The 24,077-nt window shown below is 43.6% G+C and overlaps 1 protein-coding gene across 1 annotated transcript in view; it reads right to left on the bottom strand.

The window, feature by feature from the left end:
* The window catches only part of COL14A1 (collagen type XIV alpha 1 chain), a 206,430-nt gene that overhangs the window by 152,113 nt on the left and 30,240 nt on the right, over positions 1-24,077 (bottom strand). The window contains 1 exon segment of the mRNA XM_044294523.1: positions 4,004-4,120. Within this exon segment, the coding sequence (XP_044150458.1) occupies positions 4,004-4,120 (117 nt within the window).

Below are 24,077 nucleotides of genomic sequence, written 5' to 3'. Positions count from 1 at the left end.
AATGATGGTACCCCTAACTTAATATTTTGTTGCGCAACCTTTTGAGGCAATCACTGCAATCAAACGCTTCCTGTAACTGTCAATGAGACATCTGCACCTCTCAGCAGGTATTTTGGCCCACTCCTCATGAGCAAACTGCTCCAGTTGTGTCCGGTTTGAAGGGTGCCTTTTCCAGACTGCATGTTTCAGCTCCTTCCAAAGATGCTCAATAGGATTGAGGTCAGGGCTCATAGAAGGCCACTTTAGAATAGTCCAATTTTTTCCTCTTAGCCATTCTTGGGTGTTTTTAGCGGTGTGTTTTGGGTCATTGTCCTGTTGCAAGACCCATGACCTGCGACTGAGACCAAGCTTTCTGACACTGGCTAGTACATTTCTCTCTAGAATTCCTTGATAGTCTTGAGATTTCATTGTACCCTGCACAGATTCAAGACACCCTGTGCCAGACGCAGCAAAGCAGCCCCAGAACATAACAGAGCCTCCTCCATGTTTCACAGTAGGGACAGTGTTCTTTTCTTGATATGCTTCATTTTTTCGTCTGTGAACATACAGCTGATGTGCCTTGGCAAAAACTTCGATTTTTGTCTCATCTGTCCACAGGACATTCTCCCAGAAGCTTTGTGGCTTGTCAACATGTAGTTTGGCATATTCCAGTCTTGCTTTTTTATGATTCGTTTTCAACAATGGTGTCCTCCTTGGTCGTCTCCCATGTAGTCCACTTTGGCTCAAACAACGACGGATGGTGCGATCTGACACTGATGTTCCTTGAGCATGAAGTTCACCTTGAATCTCTTTAGAAGTCTTTCTAGGCTCTTTTGTTACCATTCGGATTATCCGTCTCTTAGATTTGTCATCAATTTTCCTCCTGCGGCCACGTCCAGGGAGGTTGGCTACAGTCCCATGGATCTTAAACTTATGAATAATATGTGCAACTGTACTCACAGGAACATCTAGTTGCTTGGAGATGGTCTTATAGCCTTTACCTTTAACATGCTTGTCTATAATTTTCTTTCTGATCTCTTGAGACAGCTCTTTCCTTTGCTTCCTCTGGTCCATGTCGAGTGTGGTACACAACATATCACCAAACAACACAGTGATTACCTGGAGCCATATATATAGGCCCAATGGCTGATTACAAGGTTGTAGACACCTGTGATGCTAATTAGTGGACACACCTTGAATTAACATGTCCCTTTGGTCACATTATGTTCTGTGTTTTCTAGGGGTACCATCATTTTTGTCCATGCCTGTTTCATGAGTTTATTTTTTTACATAATTCTGTTGAAGCATGGTTGAAAAACAATGTCTGACTTTCATTGGTTAACATTTATAGAATTTTAATTTATTATTACTTTTGTCAGATTAAAGTTATTTCTGTGACCATTGTGACTTTTTCTTTCATTGACCAAAGGGTACCAACAATTTTGTCCACGTCTGTATGACCCGGTCTAAACATTTTGACTCATTTGTTTGATTCGGTTATCTTTATCTACTTTTAGGACGTGTGAAAATCTTATGTGAAACGGGTCCAAGAAAGGCGTAGCATGGAAGACAAGAGTGGTCGTAGTGGAGCACCCTTTCTCCCCTTGGGGCACTTCCTGGACTTTTGGGGGCTGCTTCCAGGTGGTGGCTGGGATGCCCTTGATGTTAGGAAGATGGATGCAAGTCAAGAGGGCAGCAGGGGGGCTGGCAGATGGATGTGGGAGTCAATGACTAGGCCCATTTGGTTAGTCTCTCTTTACTGAGAACACGATGAGTGCTGTTGTATTACAAATGCAAGCAATAGGCACAGTTCTGAGGTATATAACACAGCAGAATTCACCCAAAGGTTGTATATAGGAGTTAAAAATGATGGTAGTAGTAGTCCTCCCTGAGTCTAACTCTACGTAAGTTTCCTTTGCAATCTTTCCACATTAACCACAGGGTACAATTCTGCTCTAATTCACACTTTCTGCAGTTCCTGGGCTTAGAGGTGCAGAATGTAGATCCAGATGACCAGTCCATCTGAAAGTGTGGTTGACGCTGGAGGCAATTAAACCTTTCCACAAACAGTAAAGACTATTGCCATAACCGTGCATTTACCATACTGTCTCTGTCCAGCGCAGCCTTCTTAGTGCTCCTCAACCATCTGCAAATGTCTGTTCTCTTTCTCTCAGGGGTAGCCTCTCAGTTTAGTTGCTTCTCTGGCAGTGTTCAGTTTCAGCTCATATATGCATGCCCTTCCTCTACACCTACTCCTAACCGGGGGGTGGGGCCAGCCCATCTCCCTGGTAATCTAACCAAAGACTGCCAGTACTATTTCATTCCTATAGATCAACTTTTGGTATTCACAATGCACAAATATCATCTCATTAAACATTTTACAGCGGTGAGCCTTAGCATAGATAGACAGATAGATAGACAGATAGATAGACAGATAGATAGACAGATAGATAGATAGATAGATAGTATAGATAGAGAGATAGAGAGATAGATAGATAGATAGATAGATAGAGAGATAGAGAGATAGAGAGATAGATAGATAGATAGATATAAGATAGATAGATATGAGATAGATAGATATAGATAGATAGATAGATAGATAGATAGATAGATAGACATAGATATCTGGACAAAGGCTCCATTGAGAAGAGCGGAAACATTGCTGATACATATGTGAATAAAGAACATCCACTTTTTTTTACACTTATTTTTTGGAGTGCTACCTCTTTTTCCGATTTTCATACAAGGCGGATATTGGTCATCGATCCACAGGGGGATTGCACCCAATCTATTTTGGTGTGCTGCTTTTTGCCATTTTTTCATCTAGATAGATATATAGGAGATAGATAGATAAATAGATAGATAGATAATAGATAGATAGATAGATAGGAGATAGATAGATAGATAGATAGATAGATAGATATGAGATAGATAGTGTAGGAAGGCGCAAGGGTCCGTCGTTGACGGAAGATATGTGTCACCGAGGTTCCTGGCCTCGGTAAAGTAAGAGCCGATATTTTCAGGTGTCAGCGGCAGCTAATGCTGATTAACACTTTACTATTTTAGTATGGCTGTACAGCTGATCCGGGACGGCTCTTACTGGGAGTAGTCATAGTGCTGGGTGGGTGACTACTCCCCACGTTCCAGGCCGGGTCTTGGTTTTGGGCTATAAAACAAAGGCAGCACTGTCAGGTGGTTTGGATTACTACTTTCTGACAGTGGTCTCTGTGTTGGGTACTGGGAGTTTGGGCCTGGATTAAGGCCTGCTACCTTGTTGGTGTGAAAGCAGGTGGATTCTGCTTTGTCCAAGGACTTCTTCTTTGCTGCATGGTGTGAACGAACATCAGAATCACAAGGTGACTGTTTTCCTTGAAACTGACTTTTTGTTTTGTCACTTACTTGATGTGTGAATAAACACTGAACTGTTTAATTAAGGCTACTTTCACATTTGCGTTCGGGGCTCCGCTTGTGAGTTCCGTTTGAAGGCTCTCACAAGCGGCCCCGAACGGATCCGTACGGCCCTAATGCATTCTGAGTGGATGCGGATCCGCTCACAATGCATCAGTATGGCTGCTTGCAGCGTTCGGGTGTCCGCCTGGCCGTGCGGAGGCAAACGGATCCGTCCCGACTTACAATGTAAGTCAATGGGGACGGATCCGTTTGAAGTTGACACAATATGGCTCAATTTTTAAACGGATCCGTCCCCCATTGACTTTCAATGTAAAGTCTGGACGGATCCGTCTGAGCAACTTTCACACTTAGATTTTTTTCTAAACTATAATGCAGACGGATCCGTTCTTAACGGATCCCATCGTCTGCATTATAGGAGCGGATCAGTCTGTGCAGACACCAGACGGATCCGCTCTGAACGCAAGTGTGAAAGTAGCCTTAAAGACTTTGTTGTTGCCTCTATACTGCGTCCGCTAACCCCTGCCTATCAGAGCGATCCCCCACAATAGATAGATAGATTTTGCATTGTGTACTACACAATATAGCAGTTTCCTCATTTGACATCATAATTTACCTGATTTTGGGGTCACAAGCAGTTTATAACCTTTAATTTTATCTTTGGAGGCCTTCCATGAAATCTGTACACTATCCTGTGCTACTACATGGTACTTTAATTTTGTTGGTGGAGTCACTAAAAAAGTTGAAAAAAAAACATAAGTTAATGAACTGGAAGGAGATTGTTTTCCATATAAACCCACATCATAACCACCACTGGACTACGATCCCGCATGACATACCACTGACAGTCCCGCTAAATTAAGACAAGACAAATCATGTTAGAGGTTAGAACATTAGTCAACGACACCGAGAACACAGACACTTCCAAAGGCATGAGCCAAATTTCCATCTGGTATTCAGTCACCTCTAATGGAGTTTAGTTATGTACCTATTTGGTTGTTAACGGAGAAAATATGTTTTTTTTAACAATTTAATAAATTTACAGGAATTAGACAAATGAGTTAAAATTTTAAAAAATTAGTTAGCTATTTTATTCTGTTGATTTTATCTCATGTGTCTATATTTGTATCTTTTTCTGGTTTTGCGTGAAACTTTGCAACTTTTTACATTTTTCCGTTGATATAATTATTTTTTATTTAGAGAGGAAAAGGGGAGAAGACAGACTGCCTTAATGGACATCTGTCAGCAGTTTTGTCCCTATGACACTGACTGACCTGATACATGTGCACTTGGCAGCTGAAGGCATCTGTGTTGGTCCCATGTTCATATGTGCCCGCATTGCTGAGAAAAATGATGTTTTAATATACGCAAATGAGCCTCTAGGAGCAACGGGGGCGTCGCCATTACACCTAGAGGCTCTGCTCTCTCTGCAACTGCTGCGCCCTCTCAACTTTGATTGACAGGACCAGGTGTGATGACGGTTACACTGCCTGGTCCTGTCAATCAAAGTGACGAGGATGCTGCAGATGCAGAGAGAGCAGAGCCTCTAGGTGTAATGGCAATGCCCCCATTGCTCCTAGACAGGAATGGGATTCAGCCGGTTCCCTCCGGTTCTCCAGATCCGGTTGTTAAAATTACAGTCGGATTGGAGAACCGTGTTACCGGCTGAATCCCGATCTGGTGCGACGGGACATGAACGCTTGCATTGTGGAAGCGCTCATCTCCCTACAGTCATCTGTATCACCGTCCTAAAGACTGCGATGGAGATGAACACTGCAGCAGGGCAGGGGAGAGGCGTCTCCCTTCCCTGTTCCTCTGATAGGCTGCAAACACTAGGCCGGAAGAGGCCTACATCGCATCGCTGACAGCGTGGAGGTTAGTGTTGGGGGCATTGTTGGCACATGGGGGTATCTACAGGGGCATTGCTGGCACATGGGGGACACTATGGGGGCATCTGCTGGCACATGGGGGACACTATGGGGGCATCTACTGGCAGATCCTTGGGGACACTATGGGGGGCATCTACTGGGGACATTGCTGGCCCATGGGGGACACTATGGGGGCATCTGCTGGCACATAGGGGACACTATGGGGGCATCTACTGGCAGATCCTTGGGGACACTATGGGGGGCATCTACTGGGGACATTGCTGGCACATGGGGGACACTATGGGGGCATCTACTGGGGCATTGCTGGCACATGGGGGACACTATGGGGGCATCTGCTGGCACATGGGGGACACTATGGGGGCATTTACTGGGGACATTGCTGGCACATGGGGGACACTATGGGGACATCTACTGGGGGCATTGCCGGCACATGCGGGGCATCTACTGGGGCATTGCTGGCACATAGGGGACACTATGAGGGCATCTACTGGGGGCATTGCCGGCACATGGGGGGCATCTACTGGGGGCATTGCTGGCACATAGGGGACACTATAGGGGCATCTTATTCTAGCACATTATGGGGACACTATGGTGTTGAAGGGGGGGAGAACACTATGGGGGCATATTATATAGGCACAATATGGGGGCACTAAGAAGGGGCATTTATACTGGCACATTCTGGGGGACACTATGGGGGAATCTTATACTGGCACATTCTGGGGGACACTATGGGGGAATCTTATACTGGCACATTATGGGGGCACTATGGGGAAGAGGAGAGGAGCACTATGTGGGCATTTACTAGGGGCATTATATAGGGGTATTTTATACTGGCACATTATAGGGGGCACTATGGGGATATTAGCTCAACTGGGGGTATTAAAAGGGGGTATTTTTTTTTGCACTGTCACATTATAAGGAGAATTATTAGTACTGGGGGGCATTATGGTGGGCTTTATTACTCCTGGGGGTCTAGGGGCACTGAGGGAATTTTTTTGTACTGGCACACAGAACGGGAGCATTTTTGAACTAGTGTACATTATTATTATTGAAGGTGGCAGGTTTTTAAAACCCAAGGAAACAGAGTTGAAGTGATTGGAATTAGCAGTCACCTTGTCAACCGCTTCAGCATGCATGTCCCCGGAGAGGACCTAGTTGGTCTTCTGTTACAGATCGTCCTTTTCGATATTAAGATATAAAAAAACCTGTAATTTTCATTATATAATTATTATGTTATGTAATCAACACTCTACTTGCCGTAATCAGAATTTGCTACAAAATTAATTATTAATCATTTTAAATGCATAAGTAACTTTTTTTTGGAGTTCTAATAAAGTTTTTGGGCAAGATGAAACAGGAATTTCCAGCAGCGATGGAGCTGAGGTGAGCAGTAAGCTGTGCCTCGTAGCATTTAATGTTATTGAGATGATAACACAGAACGCTGTGGGGAATATTCCATCATTAATACGACGCTCCAAGGCCATTGTATTCATAGCATGGTCTATGTTAATGAACCTGAATACTTTCCATTCTTCATCTGCAAGATCAAACATTGTACTCGTAGACACTGCTAGTATTTTATATCGACTAAGAATTTTACGTAAACTATTTTAAAAAATGTTAAAAAAAAACTCATTTTTTAAAAATTAAATAGATCCTAAATTCTATGTGGATTCATTTCTTAACATATCTTTATAGCAAGGAGATAACTGCATACTGATAATACATTGAACTGAATAACACAGTACACAGCAAGCTCCCCCTAGTGGTGGCTGCAGGCAGCCGGAATTGTATGATTTTTGTTATAGAATTGATGCTGAAGTTTTTTTTTGTCCCGAACCTAATTCAGTAATTATCAAGGATCAATAAATAAATACATTTTATTAAAAGGGTGCATGCAATTACAGAAGTCTGTTTTTCCCTGATGCAATGGATGCATTGGATGAGTTGTGTGTAATATTGCATCTAAGCCCCTTTTAAAGGGGTATTCATATCACAGACAATGGGGGCACATCGCTAGGCTATGCCACCATTGTCTTATAGGTGTGGGCCCCAGAAAGAGCTTAGAATGGAGCGGAGAGAGTGGTGGCTGGAGGACCCAAGGTTTCCCAGTGTCCGGCCACTGCCATGGCCTCCCTCCATACAAGTGAATGGGAGCGCACCGCGCTTGCACGGCCACCACTCCCATTCATTTCTATGGGGCCAGAGATGGGACCCGCACCTATCAGACAATGGGTGCATATCCTAGCGATATATGCACCCATTGTCTGCGATGGGAATACCCTTTTAAGGGAAGTGAGCTGCAATACCGACTACAACCTATGGACAAAAGTGGCGCTGTTTATGGAAAAAATAAAGAGACTTTTTTTGTAATCGCATACACCCCTTTCATGTTTTGTTTTAGACTGGAGGAGTATAGCGGTGTAATTTAGCTTTTTTTTTTTCTCATGGTGCCAACATGTCATACACTGATAAGCTGTGATTTTAATTTTTATATTTAAACAATCATCTAATCTGGGTATTCAGTTCTACAGATTACAGTACAATAAACAGCAATGACTGTACAACATGGAAATAACCATCACCAATGACGAACAAACCACTACCCAATACACCTGAGAAATGACACCGTCCACCTGTCTGAACGAAGAAAGACACATTGTGCTTCCACAGTATAGACGCACTAGAGTAGAGTTTCGAGACTACGGGATATGTGCCAAGAGTTTCACATAACTAGTGTATAGAAATATACCAAATGTCGCTCCAAAATTATAAGACGCTACTTAAAAGTAAAGCTTTATTCTATTAGTTATATTTTATAGTTTTTAGTTTTTTGCCCACATCTAGTTATGTTGAAAAAAACATCATTGGCACATAATAATAAACACACAAACTAAGTCTACTTTCACACGGGCGTTTTGGCTTTCCGTTTCTGAGATCCCTCATGGTCTCTCACAATCGGTCCAAAACGGATCAGTTTTGCCCTAATGCATTCTGAATGGATAAGGATCGGCTCAGAATGCATCAGTTTGCCTCCGTTCCGTCTCCATTCCGCACTGCCTGTAGCGTTTTACTGTCCGCCTGACGAAGCGGAGCCAAACGGATCCGTCCGGGCACACAATGTAAGTCAATGGGGACGGATCCGTTTTCTCTAACAATCTGGCACAATAGAAAACGGATCCGTCCCCCATTGACTTTCAATGGAGTTCATGACGGATCCGTCTTGGCTATGTTACAGATAATACATGACGGATGCAGACGGTCGTATTATTGTAACGGATCCGTTTTTGCAGATTCATGACGGAGCCGCCCAAAACGCGAGTGTGAAAGTAGCCTTAGACATAAATCTAGACGGAAAATAAAATCGGTTTTACTCTGTTGAATCACCAACCTGTGTAGATTTGTCTTTTTATGTCACAGGGCACCTAGTGTCTGTGGGGAAAAAGCTAATTTCTTGTGGCAACAAAAAGTGTGAAAACAAAGTAAAACAAGTAAATTAAATAAGCAACTAATTAGCTTCCTGTGAATAAAAGACAAAATAATAATAAACGGAATTAAATATGAATAAGAGAAATAAAAACACAATATGATCGCCCTTCTGAGGTACACATAATAATTTGAAAAAACCACTACTCAGGTCAATCAGATAAGACTAATAGATACGTTAAAAAATAGTGATAAGTCCACCATTGATCCCGTCAACATTTTAGACGTATTGAGACATTTACTTTGAAGTAAGACAAAGATATTTCACATCGTGTCCCAACTTGAAGACCAGTTATCCAGATGGTTCTCAACTTCCTTGAAGAAAACGAAGTGCATATACTGCAAAAAGCATATAAAGCCAACACAATAAAACACATATATCATTACGCACAATGACATAAATACTTTTAGTTTAGTTTGGAGGTTGTTAAAACTACACAAAGGTTTATGAAACAATATTTGGGTCCAAGATGAGACTGAAAAGCATAAAAAAAACACATAAAACACGATATGTCGTATCATTGTCCTGTAAATTGTTCAAATATAGAAATATATTTGACATCCCGAGACTTATTTGGAGCTGTACAAAGTACAAGTTGTGTGGTCAAGGTAATTTACAAATCTCCTTCATTAATTCACCGATTTAACAAGATCTGTTTGCCTTTCCAGCTGCCTGCCTGACATTGAGGATTTATATTTATTGAGTTATTAAATCTACAGAGAGATTCGGTGTTTGGTTTCTGCTTCATGGTATTTATTATAGGAATAAATTTGCTAAGCAGGCCTCTCCAGGCATTTTTCAGCAGATCAGGAAGGAAAGACCATCAGGGACCATGCAAGTGTCAAGGGACCAAGTATTTATTTATTTTTTTTAAAACCACTCTGCACCTTTTCAAGAAATGTTGCCCTGTTTGACAACCTCTTTACTAAACTCATCAGAAGTATTCGCGTTGACTATGCAGACTTTATGTCATCACCGTCAGTGGTGCACCTTCAAAGGAGGCAGACCACGAGGCTGCAGTTAGGTCTGGGGAAGAAGGGGCAAGACGCTGAACACCTTTTTTCTCTTCCCGCTGTAAAACCACTGTGGGGGTAATTTATCAAACTGGTGTAAACTAGAACTGGCTTAGTTGCCCATAGCAACCAATCAGATTTCAGAGCTCCTTTGGTTGCTAGGGGCAACTAAGCCAGTTCTACTTTACACCAGTTTGATAAATCTCCCCGTGCCTTTTCATGCCACTAGGAGAAGCTCAGTAGAAACAGAAGATTATAGTAACTGTATGAATTCCTATGCACTGAGCTCCCCCTAGTGGTGGCTTAAAGGCAGCCAGTTTTGTAATAGACGGGAAGCAGGAGATTTATCATTGTATTTATGCCAGTTGTCTGGCGTGAATACATTGAGAAATTTGGTGTTCAGAATGAGTGCCATATGTATGAAGCACCTATTCCACTTTACTGACAAAAGTTGATGTGGGTGGGTGAGACCAGGTGTGACTTTTTGTTGTTTTTTTATTACATTTTCTTCTGCTTAATAGAAGAAAAAAAAAGGAAATTAATCTGCAATCTAGGGCATTGCATTCTGCAACTGGGTGGGCAGAGGGGCCCATACTCAGTTTTGCTATATGGCCCTATGAGACCTGTGTACACCCCCGATCACTGTAATGTTTAACTTCAGTTCCTCTAATTTTGCTTATTTCTAAAACTCTAACTAGAGATGAGCGAAGTTTTCAAAAATTCAATTTGGCAACTTCACCGAAGTTAGCCAAGAAATTAGATTTTGTCACGAATAGCTATAAATCAGGTATACCCAGGCCGCTATTCCTTAGGGTACAGTCACAGTGAGCGGCCATATTATTTGGCCATACAGTTCTTCGCTGCAGCATGGCCAATTAGCCCGTAGCTAATTTAATAATGAAGACTGCATTGTATAGCCGGTCTTCATTGTTAATGGCCGCGCTGTACCTTTAGTGTACCATTAAACAGGGGCTGTACCCCCATCTCCAAACCCAGCTCTCTCCTGCCCTACAGGTGGGAGCCCTTCCTCTGCCATCTGCTTTTCTCCTTCTCCACATCATCTAAGATGGATGAGAATATGTCATCATGAACATCCAGCTCCTCCTCAGTCTGCATCTTGCTGACTTTTCTAGGACATAGAGACCAGGAAGGATAATTAGGAAGAAGTAAAGCCAGCAGAAGATAAGGATGGTCATCATTAAGACCTGGACCCTCTAAGGGCTGCAGACTGGATGATTTTGGTTGGCACTAGAATAATAAAGGCTTCCATCTTATTGGTATTGAATTGCATATCTTAGTTTACGGCTGATAAATAAATAAAACTGACGCAGAATAATCACCCCGGAACTGTCCCTAGTTTTTCTAAACTTCGGACCGAATTCCACTTCGAATGCTTCGCTCAACACTAACTCTAACCTACATTAGAAGAGGGAGCAGATGAAAGAGAAGTAATGTATGACTGTAGAATCAGACTACACACTATTTTTAGTCTGTAACCATCAGGGGCGGACTGGGAGCTTAAAGTGGCCCTGGAAAAAATACTAAAAGTGGCCCCGTTTTGTAGTCGGGTCCAAACTCATGAAAGGCAAAGCCAGAAATACCATTTTGTGGCACAGTATACCACATCAACAGAGCCAAATACCACAGTCCATCATAAAATACTCCCAGCAGAAACAAAATACATCCTCAAAAACTTCCACTGGCCGGCCGTAAGGAGGGCCCAGGCAGCCCTCTGGGCATCGGCCCATCGGAAAATTTCCCTGTAAGGCCTATGGCCAATCCGCCCCTGGTAACCATGGAGACACATAAGTATGCCTAGGAGCTGTATATAAAAAACAGTAGGAAGTTTTTTTAGTCATGGAGTTCTAGTTGACTCTTATTTGTCATTTCTTCATCACATTCAATCCACAGTAGGTTAATTACCTTCACCTTCACCTAAAAATGTCTGTCATATCCATTACTACCATACTAATGACACTGCTAAAACACTAATCTAGGACCTAATTATTTCTACGCTCAACTGCTGTGAATGCACTTCTAACAGGGATTCCACAGGCTCCGCTTCAGGCCATCACGAGTGTGGCGGCCTGACTGATCCTTCTGTCTAGCAGTTATACTAACGCCTCTGCTCTCTGTCACTCATCACTCTGTTACTTGTTTCTTACACAATTAAATTCAGTACACTTCTACAATCTCCAGAATTCTGTACAATCGTCAGAGCTGGACTGGCCCACCAGAGGAGAACCAGATGATCCTCCGGTGGGCCCAGGCTTTAATACTATAGTAGGCCCCAAAGGTCCAGGAGACATATACCCGTTTGGCAGCCTTTGGAGTCAATCACTTGCCATTAGGGTGTTCTTTTTTTATTTAAAACCTGTTAGACTTTATTAATGATATAGGGTCCGGATCCTGAGAATAATTTCCTCTGGTGGGCCCAAGGAACCCTAGTCCAACACTGACCATCATTCATCTCCACTCTTTTCTCCATTTACTAACCCACTCATGCTTTTCACTTAGCTAATGACTTATAACTCCCATCCTCTCTTATTTCATCTCATTTTTGTTTTTGCAGGACTTCTCCCACGATGCACCCATTCTGTGGAACAAGCTGTACTGGACCATTAGACTCGCTACTAACGCTTCTCCTGTTTTAATCATTCATTGAAAACTCCCTTCTTTAAAGGCTATGAACACCTTCAGTGGCATTTTTTAAAAATTATTATTGCATTCTACATATTTTGGGCTAAAAATCACTTTTGCAATTGGTACTTATTAAAATTTGTCAGCAATTTTTGTGATACAGGGGTTGCGTTTCTGTTTTGCAGTCACTTTCTGTTTAGTCTGAGTCCTGTCAGATGACGGCTCTTGTATAGCCCTTATCTCTTATCTTGTGATCTCATACACACTCATTTAAACCATGTCCATACCAGTCTGATAACATTTAGCTATAATGAGTGTTTTTAAGATCAGGAAATCAGTGAAAAACAGTCTGCAAATTGACTGAAATTTAACCCCTGTATCACAAAAACTGCTGATAGACTTCTCTCTCTTAGAGTGCAAGTTCTTATGGGTAGAAACCTCTCCTGTAGATTGTAATCTGTTATGAGTAGGGATCTCTCTCCTGCAGAGTGCAAGATCTTATGGGCATAGCCCTCTCTCCTCTAATTTTTATCAGTAGAGACTCCTCTCCTGTAGATTGTAAGCTCTTATGGTCCAGGGACCGCTCTACTGTAGAGTATAAGGTGGGCAGGGACCTTTTGTAAAGTTGCTCTATTTTAGAGCCATTGTAGTCTATGAAGTGCATCATTTTTGAGAGAGACCTATTGTGATAATCCCCTGATACTAGATAATTCTGGTAAACTACCTCCTGTGAGGCACAGAATTCAGGTCTGTAAAAAAATAAAACGCACCTCAACCAGTTACTACCAAGAGAATGTAATAACTTAATTTACTTTTATCTGGTATTTAATCCTATTGATTGAAACCTGTCTGTATGGGAATTACCGCTCACTGTGCCAAGATACGCATGATTTATCACTTGTAATAATATGTCATGAAGACTCCTGGTGATGTTCAGTCACCTCAAGTCACCTACTGTAAAAGCAGGTTTTGGAAAATGTTTAACCCGTAATAAAATAACATAGTCCTGTAGCACTTCTCCTCGTTTGATCCAATTTTTTGTATAGTATAGTATATAGTATATTTCACGACATAGTACATTGTTCCATTTATCTTATATAGATCCTGTATAATGTCATTTCTTATAACAATTCTCATCCAGAGCTGTATTCACAATTCTGCTCTACTGAGCCTACATATATTGCATAGATTGTAAGCTCTAGTGGGCACCTCTGTACCAGTCTGCTAATAGCTTCTTGTTTATTGTATTGTTATATTTGTGTAACCACGACTGGATGTACAACGCCAGGGAATTAATGGAGCTTTAAAATAAATAATAATACTCATATACACAATACATACATTACCTGACATTTAACATGTTATATAATACAACTGCAGTAAACTTTAGCTTGACTTTCAGTGGCTTTTGTTGTAATTGTCAGATTAAAGTTTGCTCCAGCAGTGCACAGAATCAATGTTAATGCTTTCTATATCTGTGTATACAAGTTACACCTACATCCCAGGAGAGGACAGAAACCATGGAGAGCAGAGCCTGCGTACCATTTGAGCTACTCTCTGCACTTCCTTCCCCTCCCTTTTCTGTCAGTCCGGAAAGAGCTTCCGCTGGGATCAAGTTATGACAGCCATTAAGAACCTCCAGCTGTTGCAACTTTTGCCGTTCAGACAGAAAAGGGAGAGGAAGGACCCAAGGAAAATGCCCCAGCTGCGCCACATTGCTACACCCCTGTTGTATGGAACTGTCCATTGTACTTTCAAATCTAGGCCTAAGGCCCCAGACAAAGACACTGTATGGTGGGTAAGAGTCCCTGTTGGTCTGTACTGTGAAGTCATTTGCACTCTGTGTGCTGGCTTATGGTGTCCCAGCACAGCTTTGTATTACGGAAATATTCTCCCCAGTAGTGCTTCTATTTTCCTAATGCAATATCCATTTGAATATATGATTTGTTGGTTTTTTTTGCTTGTTTTTTGGGTCATTTGTGTATGAACACAACAGATAAAGCCTATGTATGCAATCAGAGGCATACAGGCGGTTCAATACAATCCCAAAATACCTTCTGATACTAAAACAGATTCCCTTAACTTAAAGGGGTTATCCCATGTCTAATGTAAAAATGAAAATCAGAAATCATAAAGTCTATGACAATCTCTTTTTAACAAAGCTAGAACCAGCCCTGTACCTCACATGGATTCAGAGATCTCCACATTCATTGCTCTGCTAGATTTATATCAAGCTGACAGCTCAAGGGGAGTGTCTTTTCTGCTGCAGCTAAGGGGGCGTGTCTCAGCGCTCCCTATCACAGCTCAGGGGGCGCGTCTCAGCTCTCCCTATCACAGCTCAAGGGCGTGTCTCAGCTCTCCCTATCACAGCTCAGGGGTGTGTCTCAGCTCTCCCTATCACAGCTCAGGGGGCGTGTCTCAGCTCTCCCTATCACAGCTCAGGAGGCAGTTGAAGGATGAAACTGAGCATGTGCGGCCATCTCAGGGAGCAGGTCAAAGAAAAAAGGGGAAAAAAACAGATCCAGATGCTGGTTTGAAAACTGTAGAATATTTTTCGTGAGGCATCCCCTTTAAAAGATATCCATAAAACTGCTCTCTATGGTATCATGTAGGTGGTATAGGTAATTTGCACTTTTGCCAAGTGTTACATGCTGCCTTTAACTCTTGGGCCTCCTGCACACGAACGTGTTCGCCCCGTGGCCGTGCTGGGGCCTGCAAAATGCGGTCCGCAATGCACGAACACCGACCGCGGGGCAGCAGCTGCGGATCTCGGACCCATTCACTTTATTGGGTCTGTGATCCGCCCATTCCGCAAAAAGATAGGACATGTTCTATCTTTTTGCGGAATGGAAGTACGGTACGAAACCCCACGGAAGCACTCTGTAGTGCTTCCGTAGGGTACCCTTCTGTGCTTCCTTTCCGCACCATTTCGCATCTCCGGAACCATTGAAGTGAATGGGTTCGCATCCGTGATGCGGAATGTACACGGAACAGTGCCCGTGTATTGCAGATCCGCAATACGGCAACGGGACACCTACGGTCGTGTGCAGGAGGCCTTAGTCAGTTATAAAGGCAGAGAATGACATCTCTCCTTCTTGTACATTTGTGTCCAATATTTGTATGTTTATGGTAAAGTGTCATCAGAAAATAATGTATAACCTAATGTTTAAATCAAGCTTTTATGTCAAACATTTTTGTGGGGTTATATTTCGTTTTCCATGCCACACCATCTCTGTGCATGGGGAAGAGGAGGTGAAACATCTCAATGCAGAGAATACTTTGCAAACCAGCACTCTGCCCTGCCTTTAAGCTGGATGTTAAATGAGGCATTGGTGTACATTTTGGCCAAAGCGTAATAAGCCACTCACCGCGTCAAGGTCGCCTCATGAGTGGTCCCTAACACTAGTTCCTACCTTTTATGGGCCATGACAGCCACACAAAGTCCAGGGAGCGCAGGTACAGCATGCACGTCAAGCACACTCTGCTTTTAACCCCGTCCGGTGCCATTACAGCTTTCATCGGATCCAGGGATGCAAGTACCGACATGCTTGCTGAACCCACTATACACTTCTCCTGGAGCCAAAATGGCTACTGGTAGGTGCTATATAAGCAGACTCAGTTTTATACTGACTTTAAAACCAGCCGCCAGGGCAAATTAACTAGTCAGGTGTGCACGGCTGCATGGAGATCGCCACGCCTCCAATATATACTGCAAAGAAAAAAATGTGATGGGTTTCAGCCCGCACTACCTGTATGCAGGTGCTCATTGCTATGGCGAAATACAGATACAAACGTAAAAACACAAATGCAATCGCACTCTGCAAACCAGCACTCTGCCCTGCCTTTAAGCTGGATGTTAAATGAGGCATTGGTGTACATTTTGGCCAAAGCGTAATAAGCCACTCACCGCGTCAAGGTCGCCTCATGAGTGGTCCCTAACACTAGTTCCTACCTTTTATGGGCCATGACAGCCACACAAAGTCCAGGGAGCGCAGGTACAGCATGCACGTCAAGCACACTCTGCTTTTAACCCCGTCCGGTGCCATTACAGCTTTCATCGGATCCAGGGATGCAAGTACCGACATGCTTGCTGAACCCACTATACACTTCTCCTGGAGCCAAAATGGCTACTGGTAGGTGCTATATAAGCAGACTCAGTTTTATACTGACTTTAAAACCAGCCGCCAGGGCAAATTAACTAGTCAGGTGTGCACGGCTGCATGGAGATCGCCACGCCTCCAATATATACTGCAAAGAAAAAAATGTGATGGGTTTCAGCCCGCACTACCTGTATGCAGGTGCTCATTGCTATGGCGAAATACAGATACAAACGTAAAAACACAAATGCAATCGCACTCTGCAAACCAGCACTCTGCCCTGCCTTTAAGCTGGATGTTAAATGAGGCATTGGTGTACATTTTGGCCAAAGCGTAATAAGCCACTCACCGCGTCAAGGTCGCCTCATGAGTGGTCCCTAACACTAGTTCCTACCTTTTATGGGCCATGACAGCCACACAAAGTCCAGGGAGCGCAGGTACAGCATGCACGTCAAGCACACTCTGCTTTTAACCCCGTCCGGTGCCATTACAGCTTTCATCGGATCCAGGGATGCAAGTACCGACATGCTTGCTGAACCCACTATACACTTCTCCTGGAGCCAAAATGGCTACTGGTAGGTGCTATATAAGCAGACTCAGTTTTATACTGACTTTAAAACCAGCCGCCAGGGCAAATTAACTAGTCAGGTGTGCACGGCTGCATGGAGATCGCCACGCCTCCAATATATACTGCAAAGAAAAAAATGTGATGGGTTTCAGCCCGCACTACCTGTATGCAGGTGCTCATTGCTATGGCGAAATACAGATACAAACGTAAAAACACAAATGCAATCGCACTCTGCAAACCAGCACTCTGCCCTGCCTTTAAGCTGGATGTTAATAGCAATGAGCAATGAGCACCTGCATACAGGTAGTGCGGGCTGAAACCCATCACATTTTTTTCTTTGCAGTATATATTGGAGGCGTGGCGATCTCCATGCAGCCGTGCACACCTGACTAGTTAATTTGCCCTGGCGGCTGGTTTTAAAGTCAGTATAAAACTGAGTCTGCTTATATAGCACCTACCAGTAGCCATTTTGGCTCCAGGAGAAGTGTATAGTGGGTTCAGCAAGCATGTCGGTACTTGCATCCCTGGATCCGATGAAAGCTGTAATGGCACCGGACGGGGTTAAAAGCAGAGTGTGCTTGACGTGCATGCTGTACCTGCGCTCCCTGGACTTTGTGTGGCTGTCATGGCCCATAAAAGGTAGGAACTAGTGTTAGGGACCACTCATGAGGCGACCTTGACGCGGTGAGTGGCTTATTACGCTTTGGCCAAAATGTACACCAATGCCTCATTTAACATCCAGCTTAAAGGCAGGGCAGAGTGCTGGTTTGCAGAGTGCGATTGCATTTGTGTTTTTACGTTTGTATCTGTATTTCGCCATAGCAATGAGCACCTGCATACAGGTAGTGCGGGCTGAAACCCATCACATTTTTTTCTTTGCAGTATATATTGGAGGCGTGGCGATCTCCATGCAGCCGTGCACACCTGACTAGTTAATTTGCCCTGGCGGCTGGTTTTAAAGTCAGTATAAAACTGAGTCTGCTTATATAGCACCTACCAGTAGCCATTTTGGCTCCAGGAGAAGTGTATAGTGGGTTCAGCAAGCATGTCGGTACTTGCATCCCTGGATCCGATGAAAGCTGTAATGGCACCGGACGGGGTTAAAAGCAGAGTGTGCTTGACGTGCATGCTGTACCTGCGCTCCCTGGACTTTGTGTGGCTGTCATGGCCCATAAAAGGTAGGAACTAGTGTTAGGGACCACTCATGAGGCGACCTTGACGCGGTGAGTGGCTTATTACGCTTTGGCCAAAATGTACACCAATGCCTCATTTAACATCCAGCTTAAAGGCAGGGCAGAGTGCTGGTTTGCAGAGTGCGATTGCATTTGTGTTTTTACGTTTGTATCTGTATTTCGCCATAGCAATGAGCACCTGCATACAGGTAGTGCGGGCTGAAACCCATCACATTTTTTTCTTTGCAGTATATATTGGAGGCGTGGCGATCTCCATGCAGCCGTGCACACCTGACTAGTTAATTTGCCCTGGCGGCTGGTTTTAAAGTCAGTATAAAACTGAGTCTGCTTATATAGCACCTACCAGTAGCCATTTTGGCTCCAGGAGAAGTGTATAGTGGGTTCAGCAAGCATGTCGGTACTTGCATCCCTGGATCCGATGAAAGCTGTAATGGCACCGGACGGGGTTAAAAGCAGAGTGTGCTTGACGTGCATGCTGTACCTGCGCTCCCTGGACTTTGTGTGGCTGTCATGGCCCATAAAAGGTAGGAACTAGTGTTAGGGACCACTCATGAGGCGACCTTGACGCGGTGAGTGGCTTATTACGCTTTGGCCAAAATGTACACCAATGCCTCATTTAACATCCAGCTTAAAGGCAGGGCAGAGTGCTGGTTTGCAGAGTGCGATTGCATTTGTGTTTTTACGTTTGTATCTGTATTTCGCCATAGCAATGAGCACCTGCATACAGGTAGTGCGGGCTGAAACCCATCACATTTTTTTCTTTGCAGTATATATTGGAGGCGTGGCGATCTCCATGCAGCCGTGCACACCTGACTAGTTAATTTGCCCTGGCGGCTGGTTTTAAAGTCAGTATAAAACTGAGTCTGCTTATATAGCACCTACCAGTAGCCATTTTGGCTCCAGGAGAAGTGTATAGTGGGTTCAGCAAGCATGTCGGTACTTGCATCCCTGGATCCGATGAAAGCTGTAATGGCACCGGACGGGGTTAAAAGCAGAGTGTGCTTGACGTGCATGCTGTACCTGCGCTCCCTGGACTTTGTGTGGCTGTCATGGCCCATAAAAGGTAGGAACTAGTGTTAGGGACCACTCATGAGGCGACCTTGACGCGGTGAGTGGCTTATTACGCTTTGGCCAAAATGTACACCAATGCCTCATTTAACATCCAGCTTAAAGGCAGGGCAGAGTGCTGGTTTGCAGAGTGCGATTGCATTTGTGTTTTTACGTTTGTATCTGTATTTCGCCATAGCAATGAGCACCTGCATACAGGTAGTGCGGGCTGAAACCCATCACATTTTTTTCTTTGCAGTATATATTGGAGGCGTGGCGATCTCCATGCAGCCGTGCACACCTGACTAGTTAATTTGCCCTGGCGGCTGGTTTTAAAGTCAGTATAAAACTGAGTCTGCTTATATAGCACCTACCAGTAGCCATTTTGGCTCCAGGAGAAGTGTATAGTGGGTTCAGCAAGCATGTCGGTACTTGCATCCCTGGATCCGATGAAAGCTGTAATGGCACCGGACGGGGTTAAAAGCAGAGTGTGCTTGACGTGCATGCTGTACCTGCGCTCCCTGGACTTTGTGTGGCTGTCATGGCCCATAAAAGGTAGGAACTAGTGTTAGGGACCACTCATGAGGCGACCTTGACGCGGTGAGTGGCTTATTACGCTTTGGCCAAAATGTACACCAATGCCTCATTTAACATCCAGCTTAAAGGCAGGGCAGAGTGCTGGTTTGCAGAGTGCGATTGCATTTGTGTTTTTACGTTTGTATCTGTATTTCGCCATAGCAATGAGCACCTGCATACAGGTAGTGCGGGCTGAAACCCATCACATTTTTTTCTTTGCAGAGAATACTTTACAGTGAAGCTCTGCCTCCGGTGCACATGCAGAAGCTGGCAGAATAACATTTCATATTCACTATACTCCGGATAATAAAGCTCCACAAAAGGTATCTTTGTCCTGCTCTACCTAGTGCTTTCACATGGTCAAAACGCCAGACAGATCCCTTTAAGTGGGTGCACTAGAAAATGTGTATCATACTTTAATTGCATCGTAACCTTTTACGTTATCACTTTACATACAGGACATGTTATCAACTAACTGGCTCCAGAATCACCTCCAAGTGAGGTCTTTCTCTGCTGTACCATTGAGGCCTATTCTAGAGTTTTTTTCAAGCATGGGCTCATTGAAGGACTCTCTAGTGTGACCCTGTAAGGCAGTGTATGCTTGTTCAGTAGCCTGTTTGACTTTTTAGGTACCCCTGAGGTGGAATGTGAATATATACAGTATATATTGCAATACCATGTGCGGATGGCAGAAGACTCCCCCTGGGTTCTATACATTAAACTATTTTTCACCTCTGGCAAAGACTAAGCCTGTATAATATGCAGCACGTCAGTCACCTGTGGCAACTACAAGTCCACACCAGGAGCTCTGCTTAACCCAGCACTAAGGCCCCTTTCACACGAGCGAGTATTCCGCGCGGGTGCAATGCGTGATGCCAAGGCATTGCCCCCGCACAGAATCCGGACCCATTTATTTCAATGGGGCTGTGTACATGTGCGTTGGTTTTCACGCATCACTTCTGCATTGCGTGAAAATCGCAGCATGCTCTATATTCTGCGATTTTCACGCAACTCATGGAAATGAGTGGAGCTGCGTGAAAATCGCGTCGGCAAGCAAGAGGGGATGCGATGCGTTTTTCACTGATGGTTGCTAAGAGATGTTGTTTGTATGCATTCCGTTTTTTTTATCACGTGCGCGAAAAACGCATTAAATCGCGATAAAAACTGAACAACTGAACGCGATCGCAGACATAACTGAATGACTGTTTGCGAAATTGAGCATTTTTCACTGAACACATTCGCAACGCATCCGGACCTAGTCCACACATGCTCGTCTTTTGTTTCTTTTATTTCTTTACTTCATTCCAATATAAAACGGTACATCAGGAGGGACGCTGAGACAGACATCGTTCACACCTCGTCCCCGCCACGTGACGTTTCGGGAGAGCACGCCCCCTTACTCATGCGTGCAGGTAGAGGGGCAGGTGGGGTTTTTATGGCACCAACAGCTGATACATATATACAAACCATCCATATCCTTTTATACAAAATACTAAGTATATAGCCATAAATAGCCCTAAAACATGAAAGTGATCAATCATATAAATGCACTAAAGCTACAAATTTAATTTAACCCTTTAGGTATTAAAGACTGGAGTTTCACTATCCAAAAGGTCTCCCTTTGTAACAGTCTCCTACTGTTCTCCTCCTCATGGACTCCACGTTTTACCACCTCCAGAACCTGCCACCTGAGATCTGACACCTGATGGTCCCGATCATAAAAATGTCAGCAAACGTAGTTTCACCTTGTTTTTTCACCTGCACTGTATCCGTCTTACTCTCCCTTCTGAGCTCCTTCCTAATGCTGGACTTAGGCTTTATGCACACGGCCATTGTTTGGGTCCGCATCCGAGCCGCCGTTTTGGGACCCATTCACTTCAATGGGGCCGTTTTGCGGACAAGAATAGGCATTTCTACAATGGGCCGCCCGTTCCGTAAAATTGCGGAAGGCACACAGGCGGCTTCCGTTTCTTGCGGAACCGCGGTTTGCGGACCGCAAAAAAAGGAACGGTCGTGTGCATGAGGCCTTATGCTCACTGATTCTGATCCTTAAAGCCCGAGATGTTTGCCCAATATATATCTTACCACATGGGCATTTCAAGCAGTATATGACGTTATGTATCCCACTGCTCAGGCAGGGCAACGTGCCCCTTCTCTCGGTTGCAAGCAAACTCTGGCTTTCCATTTTTTAGGGCGTATGTCACTTCAGTTATTCAGAGAGGCACATTTTTTATAGGCAAAAAGGGTGTTATCGACAAACATTCTCCCAAATTTTTTATCAACAAACACCTCCCAATATTTCAGAATTACCTTTTTTATTAGTTTAGAATGTCGATCATATTTGGTAACATACACAAATTGTTTCTTTTGCTTATCCCTCTTTTTACTGTCTGATGTCCTGTCTTTTTTTTTTTTTTTTTTTTTACCAACCTGTATTCCAAATTCAGTCACCTCTTTCTTAATATAACCCCGTTGTAGCTTTAGTGCATTTATATGATTGATCACTTTCATGTTTTAGGGCTATTTATGGCTATATACTTTGTATTTTGTATAAAAGGATATGGTTTGTATATATGTATCAGCTGTTGGTGCCCCTTCTACCTGCACGCAAAAGTAAGGGGGCATGTTCTCCCGAAACGTCGCGTGGCGGGGACGAGGTGTGAACGATGTCTGTCTCAGCGTCCCTCCTGATGTACCGTTTTATATTGGAATGAAGTAAAGAAATAAAAAAATAAAAAAGGTTTTGTACCAGCGACTTGTGAGGATGACTTCTGCTGCTCGCTCACATACAATATTGGCACAATGAGGTAAAAAGTCTGCAAGCTTGAAAGACTAAATAAGGCCTCACCCCAAAAAATATTACTTAGTCTGCAGCTTCTTGGCTTTTAACAAGGCAATAAACCTGTACATTTAACATTCTTGGATTGATTTCCTTGAAATGGGGAATGAGACATGTTGAAACGCGTTGGTTTCCATCCCTCAACAGCAGTATACTGGGTTCCTTATTTGCATATTTACCAAACCCAATTATTTTAATCCTGCAGAAAGATGCAGTAAATTGATATTATTTGTAGAATGAGTGGCAATCTATGAATATAAGCTTTATAAATCAGCAGGATCCCAAGGCTTGTGTTCTTTGGCACTTATTCCAACCGAGTCTCAAATTAATGAAATCATTTGTCACCTACTCATAGACCCTATGGCAAGCTACTCCTGGCTGGGGCACGTGTTAAATCTGCATGTGCTGTAAGCTTATAATAACCACAGTAACAGACTTAAAAATGGATGCAACCAAAAGATATCTGTGCAAAAATATTGATAATCCAATACGCAGTACCCCAGAGTAGGGGTACTTGCAAACCGTTTGCTGTTTAATGCTTGGCATGTTATTTAATGTTATTTTATGCTCTGTATACCCAGTATAGTTATGGGTGCCAGCAACGGATCAACTCTGGCACAGCCTCTTACAGGAAGCTCGGGTGTGTATATCCTGAATACGCTTATGGCTGAGTCTAGAGAGTTCCAGCAAGTGCAGGAATAGTGAGGAAGCAACTCCATGTACTCTATTCCACACAAGACTGGACTAAAGCTACAGAGATTTGCTGCTGATCTGTGGATGATCTACAGAAATGAAGAAATAGAAAGAGACAAGGAGGTTCGGAAATCTGCATTGCTGGGGATTGGAGTCAGTCCTGCTACCCAAGCTATTTAGACTTTATTGCAGTGAGGGGAATACTGTTAAGACACCCTTCACACTTGGACACGACTTGGCCAGTCGTATCTTCAAAAAAACAACAACTGTACGCCCCAGTTGTTAATTATAGGCACAATTGCAAAAGTGAGCTTGGCAGCCATAAGTTCTGCAGGAAAAGACTTGAGAAAGATAAAGAGAAAAGAGTTCTATAATTGCCATCCCTGCTCAAATCCACACAAAGGCATCTGGGGAGATTCACACTGTATATTGTTGGAACTGTGTTTTTGCTATTGTTGGATGTACTACAACTCCTATTTTGCACTTCACTAAAGAGAGATGTTTATTCTGCTACCTTTGGCCTGGGTACTGACTCTTGCACCATATGCCAGCCATTGCATTCTACATGGCCTACCTTGCACCCATGCAAACACTTAACATCACGGGCACCCTAACTACCATCAGGCAGGATCCAGAGAGAAGAAAGGG

The sequence above is a fragment of the Bufo gargarizans genome, chromosome 5 (genome assembly GCF_014858855.1).
Source record: "Bufo gargarizans isolate SCDJY-AF-19 chromosome 5, ASM1485885v1, whole genome shotgun sequence".
Taxonomy (NCBI): Eukaryota; Metazoa; Chordata; class Amphibia; order Anura; family Bufonidae; genus Bufo; species Bufo gargarizans.
This window is presented reverse-complemented; position numbering and strand designations above follow the sequence as displayed.